We start from the raw sequence: 16,283 nt of genomic DNA on the forward strand, positions 1-16,283 counted from the left end.
ACATACATCAAAAGTGATTGGTCTCACTGCGTTTTTTGCGTGTAAATTTTCCATACTGACTATTTCTTTGTAGTGTATATATTTTTGAAATGACTGCAGGAATTAAATTGTCTGTGTTTTCTCATTTAAAACATGGGAAAATGTTACTATTCTTCTTGAGAGCATTTATATTAAGTGGAGGGAAATTTTCTTATTTTTGTTGGCAGAATAGTTCTGGTAGATGCAGTTTCATAAGTGTTAACACTCGGTTTTTCAAGACTACTCTTGTATATATTTTTGTTATCCTCATTTGTCTGATGGAGAATTTGAGAGCATTTATACCTGCAATATTTATCAGGATTAAAAAAAAAAAAAAAGCTAGTAGCCATACTTATTATATAATACTTATTTGATTAAATGTATCGATTCTGGCTTTGATAATGTAAATTTGATAATTTACACGATGTTTTTTGATAAAAGTAATACTATTTTGTTTCATTTTAGTATATACGATAATAGATTTATGTCCTTTTGGAGTGCAAATAGTGTTTGACTCTGAGATAAAAATGCAGGAGGGATTTTTTTTTTTTTTTCTTTCTTTCTCGCTGTTCCAAGGCACATTTTTCCCTCCCTATCAAACTTTTGCTAAAGGGTAAACGTTGTTTACCAGTTGTCAATATTTAAGTTTATATTAGATCTTCAGTGTGCTCTATTACTATATTTATATCCACAGCTGGTAATTTGATACATTGTGACCCTTCTGGCTATCTGCCAATATATCTCTAATATATCTGCAAGTCAAAAATGTCTTGACACCATATATTGGAAAAAGTTTTATGCCATATTTCCTTGATTTTCTTGATATGTATTGTATGAAGTTATGGCAGCCTCAAAATGGCTCCAGATTTTTACATTTGTTACAAATTCATTTAGTTTGTAACATTTTCCTTTTTTTCACGAATGATTCCAACACTGATTGCACTGAACAAGTTTTTTTTTTTTTTGTTTTTTTTTTATTCATGTTGCTTTGTCTTCAAAATGTACTGCATATATTATGGAAAAAAAATCTTTTGTAGCTCATGCAGGATAGTAATATTTCTATTCCTCTTCTCTTGGTTGTCCATAGTTCCAGAATATTATTGTGATGTGCACTTTTGTTGCAAAAAGATAGTCTTTCCAAGGATGCTGAGGTTTAATTCTTTCAAATCCCTTATTCTCTTGGAAAGTGTGTATATTCATATTTCGTAAGAATTTATATATTTGTTAACATCACAGTGTCATCTGTCATAATGATATCTATGATTTTGTTGAATGCAGAAAGTTCATAGCTGAGCTGATTTTTTCATGGACTCTTGGGAAAAACCTTTACTGTTTTCCTTATTTTTGAGATTTCGGTAAAATCAGTTGTCCTGCAGATGCATTGTTCATCGTGGCCATAAAGAGGCCAGTTCCCTTTTCTTGGTTATATAATCATATTCTGAAATGCTCAGATTCAAAGCAATTCTCAGCATGGTTATAATTTGAAACCATGATGAAACCATGTCTCATTTATCACCATTGTGCTCCTCCTCTGACTCATGGAGAATATCTAAAACACCATTGGATCACTTGAAATTTTTGTCCTGACAAAATTTACTTTTCAGAATATGAAACTAAATATTTTTATATAAACAAATAATCAAATAAAATTTATAACCTGGGGATACTGATGTAATAATAAAGATTTAATAAGGGTAATAATAAAGATACATATTTCATGAATATGTATCTTTATTATTCATGATACATGATGGATACTGAACATTGGGAAATTGTCATACCAGCATCCCACTGGTGGGATGTTGATTTTATGTTCTATACTGTACCCTTGAACACTAAAATGACACAATTCCCAATACATTGACACTTCGTTCTATGTGCATTAGTCATCACGGTTACTGGTATTTGGAAATTTCTAAGAAGACAAGAATTCGATTTACATTATCAGGTACAAAGAGCATCAAGTCCACTGACAAAAGTAAATCAGCAGTCTTAATCATCCATACAAAATGTTGTAATGTGATTGTCATTCACCAAAAAATTGGAACCTGACTAACACTTCATTACTGAAACAGTGACATGTAACTATTAAATAAAAACCAAAACTAAGTGAATACTACACCTACATTCTTCTAGTGGTAATTTCTCTGCTGTATTGTTCATTTTCATTATGAACTTGTGACATTCTCAACAAATGGTTAAGCTTACTTGCTATGACTAAAAGCATTCTTGGGCAAGAGCCTCAACCTGTGTGGCAGTATGACTAACATATGGATTAGTGCAGTTGCATCATTTTTATATGTAGCCACCTACCAAAGTAGACAAATTGGCATTATTTTAATTACATCTCATATCGTGAATACCTTCAAAAAGTTGCCATGTATTGCACTACCTTGAATAAGTAACACTTCACCAGTGAAGACTGATGTTGCTTATTCTTTGCGAATACCACCTAGACATCACCATTTCAGGGCTTACTGGCTCTCTGTGGGTGGGCAGGTACCCTGGTGTTGTAATAGTGAACCCAGTTATGAAGTATAACTCCACAACACGAGAGATGCTTGATGGGGGGGTGTTAGCCCATCTCCACCTTTGTACTCTGTTATGGTGCAGAAACTCTGCATAATGGACCTGAATAAGTGTATTGTGTAAATATTGTGTTTTATTTGTGTCAGGCCACTTTTCTACCAGGGTGCAGCCAACACATGGGCAACTGCAGCCTGGTGCTCATCCCTATTACCGGGCCTTGGTCAACTGTCATCCTGTACCGGTGTAATTACCACCGAAAATCTCGCACCCACTAGTGCAATACTGGTGGGTGCCTGGAATCCCAGGTTGCCCATACCTAAGAGCCAGCAAAAAAAAAACTAATAGTTATATACATTTATGGTCTGAGTTTCTTGACCAAACACTCCTCTTCTTAGGAGGTACGTAATTTTGGTCCCATCACCAGGACCAACCACTCCAAGGCTGGGAGGATGTTCTGGCAGAACAATTGTAACAGTTATATTAGCATGATTTCCTAAGGTACTAGTCTTTTTCACTATAATCCAAATGTTCTCAGTACATTTTCTTATTTTGAAATGAAGTCAAGATAAACTGTCCAGTTTGATTTCATTCAAGAAAGAAGTCGGTCCTAGTAGTCTTCTCTGTTCTGCGCCAGTGTAAATCTTAAACTCTTCTTCAGGTCTCTTCTAGTTGTTGAAGACTTCTAATTATTCTCTTTTTCCCAAGAATCCTAAACTAGATCTTGTGTATGATTTGGAATTCCAATGACAGTCCACAGGTAGGCAAATGGAATATTTTCACTTTCAAAAGTTCACATTGTGAAAAACACGTTTCATTAAGTTCATGTAGTTTTCAGGTGTGTGTGTGTTGTAGTTCATATCTATATGGTCACAAATATAAATGTCACTTAAGACCACACAAGGTCACTAGGTATAACTGTATAAGTTTCAGAATAAGTTATGCTTGTAAACTGTTTCCATCCAGTTCCTTAGTTTTTAATTTCAGGTATCACGCCCCAGAACTAATTAACATTCTTTAGAGAATCCTTTTAACACCTGAGGGTCCCTGTATATCCTTCCATTGGAGTTCTGTCCAAGCATCCAATCTGTGACTTCCAACCAGCTGAGAAACTAATCAAATATTCTTAGTGCTGTATATGTTTCTTTAATAATTCATCTGTACATCCTACAGCTAATTTACTTGAGGGTGATGAGATCTTATTTCTAGTCTTCTTTTAAAAACAGTCACTGAAAATGTCTGTAAAGCATTAAAATTCCTACTGCTTTCAACCAAGGGATGTACGTTATCCTCTGTCAAATCCGGTACACTGATAAACAAGTCTAGACATGACTGAAGATACTGTGGGCAGTTGAATAAAACATGAAACCAAGTTTCCACACCCCCACAAGTGCAGTAAGGGTCTGGCTCAAGTCCACGTTCATGTAACTTGGCTCTGAGGGAGCCATGTCCTGTTAATAAGTACATTGTATTCATTGAAGGAGCAAACCAAGGATTTATTTCCTTGGCGGCAGTAAAGTCTACTTTGGTTATAAATTGCGTTGCAACTATTCCATGTTCGTTGGCAATCCACCAATCCTGCCACAGAGATGTCAGATGTTCCCACAATCTTTTCTTTTCTCGTTTGACCTTGTTCGCTGGATCAGATGGTATTCCCATTAGTTCCGAAGCCAAACCTTTCCTAAGCCGACCTGTCATCCCCTTGAATACAGTATACAGATCCAGGGGAATGGTTTCTGCTAAAACTTGTAATGCATTGTTTGATGCAGTTCTAGGAGAATTTAAAACAGATAATAACATGGATCTTTAAGGAGAAATAAGTTTTATTTTAACCATTATGACTATTTTTAACCATTATGACCAAGTGGTTGCTGCATATAAGACTGTTGGCAGAAATATTGTTTTATAATATAAAAACAAGATCCTTTTACTGCTTCCCCATTCTTTCCTTGATATTCTTATTATTGAGGCAGTAAAATTCCTTATTTTGTCTCTAAGTTTACCTACATGTGGCAGAAAGCTTGATTTATCATCGATTAGGATGTCTGAATATTTGTTTTGGGATACATACGGGATTTGAGAATTGTCTATCAAAATCTTAGGAGGTCGATTATAGTTAAAATGAGCTTTGAAGGTCTTAAAGTTGGTCTTTGTTCGTGCTATTTTTAGTTTGTTAAGTTTGGTCCATACAAATAGATATTTAATATAATTTGCATTTTATCCTCGAGTATCCTCCTTGAACGGCCTTCAACAGCAATTACTAATTTGTCGGCGTAAGCGGTTTTCAGAGCCTCCTCGTGGTATTTTGTCATCCACTGATCTAAAACTGCATTCCAGAGGAGAGGCCCTAGTACTGAGGCCATCCTCTGGAAACGGTACCTGAATACACTAGGTGTTTCGTAGTTAAGACTAAAAGCATTCTTGGGCAAGAGCCTCAAGCCACGTGGCAGTATGACTAGGTATGGGTTAGTGCAATTGTATTATTTTTTATACTTGGCCATCTACCAAAGTAGACAAATTGGCATCATTTTAATTACATCTCATATTATGAATACTTTCACAGTGAGTTGTCATGTATTACACTACCTCGAATAAGTAATGCTTCGATAGAGAAGGCTGATATTGCTTTTTCTCGGCAGATATCACCACCCAGGTAGCACCATTTCGAGGCTTATTGGCCTCTTCTCATTAGTCTTCTCCAATAGTGAAGCATTACTTATTCGAGGTAATGCAATACGTGGCAACTCGTGAAGGTATTCACAATGTGCAATGTAATAAAAACAGTGCCAATTTGTCTACTTTGGTAGGTGGCTATGTATAAAAATGATGCAATTGCACGTTAGGCCTACTGTTACGTGAGCAGGCATATGTATGTAGAACACTATCAGATATGGTTTTTTTTTTAAAGATATCTAAATTTTAACAAAATGAGGAATGCAGATCAATACAGTAACTGTTTTCAATACAGAAACTGCTGGTTGAAGGGAGACTGCTGAAAAATTAAACGTTTTGTGGTTTGTCGATAAACCATATAGTTTACACAGTAGCTTTCCACAAGATTTTGGCATATTGCAATTGTAATATTTTGCTGTTCCTCATACAGGAAATTTTTTAATGCAGCTTGTGAAGTCAGCATCCATGGTCAGTTTAACACACAGACACATCTCTCTCTCTCATTCATTGCTTTATGGCGCTCTACAGCCTCTCTTCATTTGAACTCTTGGATCTTCACTCCATATTGCATTTCATTTGAAATTGAAAATAAACGTTTTGCACTCTTAATTTATATCCATGCACTACTGTGTGGTCTCTACATCATTAGCATAGTCAGTATTTTGCATATCGTATGATTTTCCTGTAGTGCCCCAATGTTTTGTGTAACATACATTAAGTAGCTGCTTTATTAGGTACAGTTACCTTAATGATGGTATACTTACTTTAAATGAAATGGAGCTTCATTAATAGCATCACCTGTACCATGTATAATAAAACATGTAAGCAGATATGTAGGAATGTTGTATGTATGAAATATGTCTGACTGCACCAGGGGTTTCCCCCATCTCTGCATGTGTGAAATATAGTGTGAGAATGGGCAATATGAAAGATTTAAGTGACTTGAACTTGGCATAGTAGTTGTCAGTATGAGTATCTCAAAAACTGGAACCCTGCCAATCATGGCATGCACGGTTGTGTTTTTACATGCAGCTGTCATAAGATGTATCAAGATTAGTTCAATAACCAAATAACATCCAGCCAACAGAAGTTCTGTGGTTGAAATTGACTTTCAATGTGAGAGGCCAATGCGGCTGACAAGACTTGTGCAGAATAACAAAGTCTACAGTCGGTCAAATTTTTTAATGCAGCTTGTGAAGTCAGTTCACTCCATATTGCATTTCATTTGAAATTGAAAATAAACGTTTTGCACTCTTAATTTATATCCATGCACTACTGTGTGGTCTCTACATCATTAGCATAGTCAGTATTTTGCATATCGTATGATTTTCCTGTAGTGCCCCAATGTTTTGTGTAACATACATTAAGTAGCTGCTTTATTAGGTACAGTTACCTTAATGATGGTATACTTACTTTAAATGAAATGGAGCTTCATTAATAGCATCACCTGTACCATGTATAATAAAACATGTAAGCAGATATGTAGGAATGTTGTATGTATGAAATATGTCTGACTGCACCAGGGGTTTCCCCCATCTCTGCATGTGTGAAATATAGTGTGAGAATGGGCAATATGAAAGATTTAAGTGACTTGAACTTGGCATAGTAGTTGTCAGTATGAGTATCTCAAAAACTGGAACCCTGCCAATCATGGCATGCACGGTTGTGTTTTTACATGCAGCTGTCATAAGATGTATCAAGATTAGTTCAATAACCAAATAACATCCAGCCAACAGAAGTTCTGTGGTTGAAATTGACTTTCAATGTGAGAGGCCAATGCGGCTGACAAGACTTGTGCAGAATAACAAAGTCTACAGTCGGTCAAATAACAACCCAGTACAATAGTGATAACCAAAGAAGCATTTCAGAATGCACAACCCATTCCTTGTTACAAATAGGGTATTACAGCCATTGACTAAACTGAGTTCCACTCCTGTGGCAAAAAACAAGAAGGCACAGTTACAGTGAGCAAAGGAACATCAACACAGAATAGAGATCATTGAAAAAACATTGTGTGGTCTGGCAAATCTTGGTTCTAGCTAGTTCATGCTGATGGGAGAATCAGGATATGCCAAACTGCAAGTGTCGTCCATGGATACATCCTCGTCCATGGATACATCCTGTCAAGTGTCGACAGTGCAGTTAGTGGTGACAGTGTAATTGGCTTAGGGAATGTTTGTGAAGCACATTGGAGTTCCTTGGTATTAGTGGAGCAGTGTTTACATGCCACAGGTTATAAGGAAATTTTCTGATCAGGTGTATCCTTTCATGGCAGCAATGGATCCATCTGAAAATGAGTTAGTTCTTCCAGCAAGATAATGTGCCATGTCACAAGACCAGAATTGTACATAACTGGTTTCAGGCTTCTGTGGGATGAGGCAGAAAGATCTGACATGTGTTTGCACATCTCTACTTGAGATCTGAAACTACCCAGTTTGCAATAACTGTGGGCAACAATTGAGTTAATATTGACCAGCATGCTTTTGACACCTGTTGAGTTCATGCCATGATTAATCCAGGCTGTTCTGAAGGGACTTAAAATTGCTATTGGGAGGATGTAAATAAAGAGGTCAGACAGTATAGTATAAAGCAGGCCGCATGCTGCCTGCCACATTTTTTTGCAGCCTCCCAAATGATTTTTATACTACTAACTACATCAGTGGGAAATCATTCACTGGCTGCACTAAGCACAATAAATAATGAGAAATATATACTAGCCTAGCTTTACTTCCATAAATTCTGCAGATGGAAGTAGTTGAGTTACAGTGCAACAATTAATTAAAATTCATTCACGTCACAACATCAAAAATCAACTTTTTCAGTATGTATGTGACAGCAAAAAAAGATCCCAAATTAAGATTTTTTTTGCGCAAAAAATTGAGCACCTTCAAATCCACATAAGCTTGTGAAACTTTCTTTTCAAAAATGAAATTTATTAAAAGTAAATCTCGAGCTTCAATAACAGATGAAAATCTGGAAAATCAATTAAGATGTGCAACTACCAATATTGAAGTAGATTTAAAAAATTGAATGATCACAAAGGAAAGCAAATATCTCATTGATGTAGATATATAATAAAAATGAATGAATAAAATAAATATTTGTGGCATATAATTTTTTATTTTTAAAAGATTGTTTTATTTTATGTGTGGCCCGCAAAAAATTTTAGTTTGTCAAGGTGGCCTGCAGAACTGATTTGGGTTGGCCAGGCCTGCTTTTGAAGTCGGCCTACCAGTGCCATTGGTAGGTAAACTTATCTGCATAAGACTATCACCTCTTTCAGCAGTAAGTCTGCTGAACATTTACTGAGAGCATTAAGTTTTTAACTAGGGACAGAAATGGAATTTCATTTTTACAAAGCAATTTTTTTTTTTTTATAAAGCAATTAAATTTCCAATGTCTGCTATTTATTTTGATTCAGTTTCCTCCAATTTTCAAAGCTGTTTTCAGGCCGCTATTTATTAAAACTGTGTTCATGATGAATTGGAAACAGATAAGAGATGGCAGCATATACTGAAAGATTTCAAGACGTATGTTAAGAGACATGGTGTTTGAAGCAGTGATGAAATAACCTTGAAAAACACATACAGTAATTTAAAAAAAAAACACCATGGTCCATGACAACCAGAGGACCCTTAATTTTGACTACAGTTAGTACTGTATTTAGCAGTCATGGGCTTGAACCATGGTAATTCAAATGAGTGTGCTTCTGTATTCTGAAGCTAATTGGAATAGCCAAGCCAGACATTCCTGCTTTAACACTTTTTTTTCTACTCCCATGATCTGATCAGTCTGCTATGGTGCCATGCCTTTTTAATGCCTATAGTGCTCCTATTTCAAACACTTTCACACATATATCTTTTTTTCTGAAGAAGGATTATATGCAAGGTATGGCAATAAAATTCATTTTGGTGGTTAATTTCGGGAATTTTCTTTAATTCCCGAAATCTCTTTCCTATGATGACATTTTTCACTTGGGGAAAGAGGAAGAAATCTTCTGGTACTAGAACAAGAGAGTAGAGTAGATGGTTGCTATATACAGTGCTGTGTTTCATCAGAAATGTGCAGAATGGGCAGGGCATTGTTGTGCAACAAGAACCAGCTGCCTTTATCTTAAAATTGCAGCCTTGCCGGGAAATACACTTTCAGTAGTCTTTGCAGTACCTGTATGTAGAACACAGCATTGACATTCTCTACCATTGGGTTTAGATTCCTTCTGAATCACACCCTGTTTGTTGAAAAACATGATCAGCATTATCTTGATCCTAGACTTTTGTAAATGGAACCTTTTGGGCCTTGGTGATGATTTTAAAGTTCTGCATGCTCTGATTCTTTGTCTCTGTGTTATACTGAAACACCCAATACTCATCTCCAGTGATAATATTGAGGAAACTAGGATTATCTTGAAGAGTCTGGATCTTCTCATCTTTTGCTTATCTTTGAGGCTGTGCAGCATGAATGTTACACATACCTTCCTTTCCCTAAATTTTTAATCAGAATTTGCCACATGCTCATCATCCTTTTTGAGAGTCAAACTATGATCTCTTGCCACAATTCCTCCAACTTTTTGCACTTCTATCCTCATTTCGAGAGGTCGACGTCTTGGGTTATTGCGAACATCCTCATTCGTCTTTGAACCATGCATACCATTCAAACACACTGGTACAATGTAACATTTCATACATTTCTGTTGCAGAATTTCCCAGTTTAAAGCAAATCTGGCATTTGTTCATTGCTCCATTGCAAAATTGTGACACAGAATGTTAATGCAACTAATGAAACTGGTTGTTAATTGCAACCTGTCAGTGTACTGGACAATCTCTTTATCTCCATCTATTGGAGGAAGTTTGAACTACATACCACTTTGTTTTGTTTTGTTTTTTTCACACTTGCTGAACATGACCACAGTGTCATCAGTCCGGGTACCTTATCGTCACCCCCCCCTTTCCTGATTTTAGTTTTTGAAAAGGAATAATAAGAGACTAAATTGTAGAAATTGTTTCCAGTGCAGTCATTTTTTATTTAACTGAAAGCTTTGAAAGTAGAAGGGCTGCTCTTTATGCCTCAGTGTTTAGCCATTTATCATTGCATTTGTTCTTGAAGGGTGAGTTACCCAAAAGGTTTCTTTGCTCCTTGATAATTTATCATCATCCCAAGGATTTTTTTTTTTTGCTCTGTCACTGTCTCATCAGTTCTTCTGACATCGATTAAGGACTAAACCTGGAACAATCTCCCCTAGTTGGTATAAAAAACTTAGTAGCTTCTGTGTTTACTACTTCCCTGAATGCTTCCTACTTAGAATTTGCAGTTGGTAATATCAGTTTTGTCCCACTGAAGAAAATTTAAAAATTGTTTACAACCACTATAGTCACCTCTATCAATGCAAAATACTTTCCCTTTACCCTTGACAGTAGTTATATTTTTAAGTATCTACTGCATCAATATATTATGATCAGTACCACCTAGTGGGTCTTATCTACAGATTTTTTATGTAGGATATCTGCTGATAATGAGATCGAGTTTTTCTTCTCGCCTCTCTGTCATGCATGTTGCAGTAGCAAAGTCATCCAATGAATTCAGAAAAATCTTGCTAACTATATAAGTGACCAACCCACTAGTTCCAGTTGATATGTGGAAAATTAAAATTCCAAATTATAAGACATTCTGGTTTACTGGTCCACTCGATTTACCTGTGTATTTGTTTGTTATACTCATCAGTCATTTGGCCTATAATACATTCCTTTCATTTTTGCCTTCCTTTTCCCACATCATACCAAACTGGCTCAACATTGTGCTGGACACCCACATTAACTGTGCCTGAGTGCACTACCTTAGACTCTGCTTCTTAACCAAGAGCATAACACCTCCTTCCCACCCCCAACCCTCTTGTCCTTTCTGTATGTATTGTACTCGTTATATTTAAATTCTGCATCTCTTTTTTCTGAGCAGCATTGTCTCTGATAACCCTGCATAGCCATTGCAGTGCAGGGTTATCAGAGACAGTGATTGGAAGTTTTCCACTAATTGGGTGTCTTCTAGTTTTGATCATTTTGATTTTCTTATATTTTTACTATAGTTTGTTATTTTATTTTTATTATTTTTTTTCAATTGCAGATATACTGAATTTAACAATATGCACATGAAAGCTGATGTTAAGTAGCTCTTCTCTTGTTTATTCTAAATATGGCCACTGCACAGTGGTATGTGTTTGTTTACTAACACTAATTCAGAAAAAAATAATGTTTTCACAGGTATGTTTCCATATTTGAAATTTGTAGTAATAAAGATTTAATTTCAATGATTTTTTTTTTTGTTAGTAGCATTAATAACTCAGGTGGAGTTTAATGCACTGACATTTTTACTGGTTTGTTTTGTATTTACCTGACTGCAACAAGGTATTGTAGTTGTATTTGTGGTTGAAGGAAAATTAGATTATAAGACATTCTCTGGTAAGAAGATAAGGTTACAATAGCTGTGTGGTCAGGAGCACGAGTGCAGTAGCACACTTTCTTTGAGTGGGCCGGGGTTCAAGCCTGTGACTGCTAAATACGATTAACATTTGTATTGATTGATTTATTATAAACTCCACTGACCTGATGGTCGTGCCGGAGTATAACAAGAACATTCTAAATTTGCTGAGTAGTGTGATTGCACTATGGTAGTCAACTTCAACCATGTTGAACATAAATTTTTCATTAACCAGTATTCTGAAATTAAATAATGAATAAATAAACAAAGCCAAATCTCTCTCTTAAGAGTTGGATTCATATATAATGAGGATAACTCCCATTTTAAAGAAATTGCCAGCACCAGTAGCTCTATCCCTATCCCAGGACATGTGACAATTCCTGGAAATGAACTAACAATGATGTCAAATCGGCTAACTTACCACCCGACAAAAAATGTAAAGGTACCTCATCGAGACTATAGACCAGTAAACCAGGATAAATGCATGTGCCAGTGGCAGTTATCATAGAAAAATCAACCTTAACAATAAGCTTCAAAATATCAAGCCAAACCTCGAGTGATGGCCTTCCAGCTTCAGATCAATCCTACAACTGGAATAATATTGGCTTGTCTACGAATAGGTCACACAAATCTTTTAAGAGGGGAAATCCCCTCTCAGTGTAACACTGTGCTTTCAGTGAAACATATCATTGTCGAATGCACAAAATATACAAGAGAACGCCAGAATCTTTTAACTCCAGCCACAACAGAAGACCCTCTTACACTTCACTTTTGGATAATAAAACAAAGGCCTCAAGCGTTTTTACATTTCTTAATATGATTAATGTACCGCCTCCTTTAGCTATTTAAAAATTAATCTACTGGTACTAGTTTTACAATTATCTCTATCTGACAAGAAATAGCATACATACTAACCATATGTATGGTGCATTATGGCCATAGATGCCAATGTACCTAATAAATCCCCAAACAAACAAACAAACCAGTAGCTCTAACTTTATATATTTACAGAAATTACATCCGGTAAAAAGGCAATTTTGGTAATGGTGTCCATAAAAATTTTCTGTTCTTAAAGAATTAGAATTCACCTCTTTTATTGACTTACTCTTATTTTGTTTTACATATATTATTAAAAGTATAATTTTTATCTGTTTTAATTGATGTTTATTACAATTTTTAAACAGTGGTTTTCATTATGAAATCATTTTTCTAGGGAAGTATTTTGCTGATTTTGAGATCCTTGAAGAATTAATGCACCTTTGGCAGTACATGTATCACATGTACCAGCTTGATGCCTTTACTCAGTCCTGTCCAGCAGATCAAGATATTATAAATCATTATAAACTTCAGCAAGGTACTAAAATGAAGAAGCATGAAGAACTTGAAACGCCAACTTACACTACATCCATCCCAGAAAATATTGATTTGAATAACAGCCACTAGAACAGAGATTTTTAATTTTTGACTAAACTGATGTGTAAGGTTTTCAGAGATATAGGTTTTCTGCCTTATTCTTTCCTGGCCGAATGAAATATGTTAGTGCCAGTATGACACTGACTTACTTCATGCCTCACATCTGTATGCTAAACAGTATGCAATCAGTCAGAAATTGATGTGCATAAATAAAAATGGATCTAAGTTTTTCACTTTGCAAAATCTCATGAACTTTATGCATGTCTTCCAGAAATTTTGTCTTAAAGGTTTGTGTTAAGAATTGTAATATTTCTAAAATAATCATATTATAAATGTATATTTTCTATGAAGAATGATGAGCAATTTCATGTTGACTTAGGCATCACTGTGGCTTTATATGCTTCATTTTTTTTGTGTTAGAAAATATTTTTATATTTTATAGATTCACAGATTTTTGCATCAGAGTCAATTTAGAATATATTTGTTTACCTTTGTTTATAGTACATTACAGTTCAGAGTTTTTAAGTATATTCTGATAACTGAGAATTGATAAAAGTGTACATTAATAGAAAGTAACACTCATCACATGTAAAAATTTCTGTTACAAATTTAATATGAAGTGATAGGGATACACCTACTTTGTAGACTGGAATAAATGCATTTTTGGATTTAGTTGTTTTCAGTCATTAGTTGTAAATTAGCTTCAGTTTTATGCATTTAGTATTAATTCTGTTATGAAAATTTGTGTACCATATAATAAAATATTTCAAAATAAAATATACTTTTTGATTTTGAAATATCTCTGTAACTTTGATAAAATATAAACAAATTCTTACAACTATCCAGTGTAATTTAGTAATAGGAGTATACATGATTTTATATAATATTGTATATGCCTAGTGTGTTTAAAACCTTAATGTATCTAAGAAAGTAATGATAATAAGCATCAGCATGGTGCAAAATATGTCACTATATATAAGTTAGTTATTAATGAAATCCTGATAATAAAATTTTTATATATTTTATCATTTATAATAAAAGAGGAAACAGTAATAAAATGTCCATAAAAGTGATATGCGCTAGGCAAACTAACTATATAATGAATAACACAATATCCATTTGTTTGTGAAAGATGATTAATCTAGCTGCAGGACAGGAAAAGAGGTGCATAAAAATCACAGGAAATCAAATTGTGTAGATGTAGCAAAAAATGCAAATTGAGATAATTAAATGTTTTGAACTTTCTGTTGAAAGCACTATTGAGTCATATGAAGAAAACAAATGCAAATTACCCTTTTATATAGGGTTGTGTCCTACCTTGTTGATAGGTTATAAAATTCATGCATGCAAATGCATTCAGCCTTTAGCTCTTTCTGTGCTTTCATTCTTATTTCAATATATCTCTCCCCTCCCCCCCATTTACAAAGTTAACTTCATTATTAGGTCGTTGTATTCTTTTCTTATAGCTGATTAAAACTCTTAAATACATAGATTGCATTCTTTTTTTCTGTCATTAAAATTATAAACATGCGATAACTGTGACTTTACGTATGAAATGCAAATGTAAAGAGTTTTTAACACGAAGCTTATACGATATTCTTATTAGTTCGTAAAAATGTATATACCTTTCCATTGCAAAGGATATTGATAAATATTAATAAATAAAGTTGAACTTTCCATAAGTATGATGGTAGCAGTAAATTTTAGGATAGCCTCTCTGTTTCCTCTTTAAATATAACAGTTTTTATTACAGGATGAAAAAGTCTATAGTTATTAGTGTAGTTATCGAAATATTTTGAATTTTAATAGGATATTTTATTTTGACTTTTATAAATTTATATAAACTTGTATATATATCCTGATTACATTCTGACTTTTTCCCTTACAATTTCAAGTTGAAAAGTAAGCAATCCTAATCTGCAAAAGTTTTATCATTTTATCTGAAAGTGGCAAAATATTACATATTGGAATATCATTGACAGGTGGATCTGAAAATAAAATACACCTACAGATTCTACTTGTTTATATATGTCTAGTGATAAAATTATCAGATTCATGGTATACATATTGGACATTGAATAATTTAGAGTTGCAAGATGATTTCTGTCTATTGAATGGATACCATTATAAAGTAAATTGTTCTGCTTATTTTTAATTAAATAAGCTTGTCATCAATAAAGATTTGCTTAATAAACCATTACTGATAAACTATATTAATGATATATAAAGTACTGTGATTTAAATAGTCCAGTATTGTATTAACTTTTGATAACAAAGGTGCACTAATCTTATAAAATAATTGATATGGTCAACAATATTCAAGTGAATATTTATGTAGAAGTGTTTTCAATTGTAATAATGTGCTTCCTGAAGAAAGGATATTTCTTCCAGCTACTTTCATGTGACGTAGTGCAGAATTCAAATATAAACTTTGATTGCCATTGCAATACTGCTACGAATTTGATAATATTTTGAGAATAATAAATGCATTAAAATTTTGATAATGCAGATGTGAAAGAAAGGCAGTGAAATATATGAAAAAAAAAAAAAAACTGAAAATTTTCAATTACTGTTTAGTAAAATAGTATAAAATGAAATTACTTAACTAAAAGTTATTTAATTATGATTGTAGTTTATTTTGTAACATATTTTTGTATTGTAAAAATGCTTAAAATAAACTTGCCTTCTATATGCTAGTGATTAATAATAAAGCTGATTAATTCAATATTTATTACTATTAAGTGATAATTATCATTTCATTTGTTGTGAAGTATTTAATGTTATCAGTACAAGTGTAACAATTTGGTTTTATTTTTATAGAATAGAATTTAGAGCACTGGCCTTATTCTGTGGAAAGTGGTCACAACCCCCCTCCCCCACTAAGACAATTATATAAATTTTCTTCTTTTCATATTTTTCTATAGATGACTGCTGACAGCCACATAGGATTTAGTAATTGGGGCAGGTTTTTGTGATATCTCTGAACCATATAAAAGATTTTCTAGCAAGTAGGATAAACATGAAACATTTCTAAGAAATTTAGCTATTTTTGCAGTGAAATAATAGTGTTGATTTAATTTTTTTTAATTAAAACAAAAAAATTATTATTTTGATTGGGAAACATTGCTATTTTACAAAAATTTTATGTGGCATTAAATGCAAATGTACGAGAAATTTTTCTCTGC

General features: G+C 33.9%; 1 protein-coding gene across 1 annotated transcript in view; it reads left to right on the forward strand.

The window, feature by feature from the left end:
* The window catches only part of Clic (chloride intracellular channel protein 5), a 76,427-nt gene extending 61,552 nt beyond the window's left edge, over positions 1 to 14,875 (forward strand). The window contains exon 5 of the mRNA XM_090379024.1: positions 12,899 to 14,875. Coding sequence (XP_090235150.1) covers positions 12,899 to 13,128 — 230 coding nt within the window. The 3' untranslated portion in view covers positions 13,129 to 14,875. The remainder of the gene's footprint in view (positions 1 to 12,898) is intronic.
* The last annotated feature ends 1,408 nt before the right edge of the window (positions 14,876 to 16,283 follow it).

Source organism: Mastigoproctus giganteus, chromosome 8 (genome assembly GCF_048544385.1).
Source record: "Mastigoproctus giganteus isolate SK-2022 chromosome 8, ASM4854438v1, whole genome shotgun sequence".
Taxonomy (NCBI): domain Eukaryota; kingdom Metazoa; phylum Arthropoda; class Arachnida; order Uropygi; family Thelyphonidae; genus Mastigoproctus; species Mastigoproctus giganteus.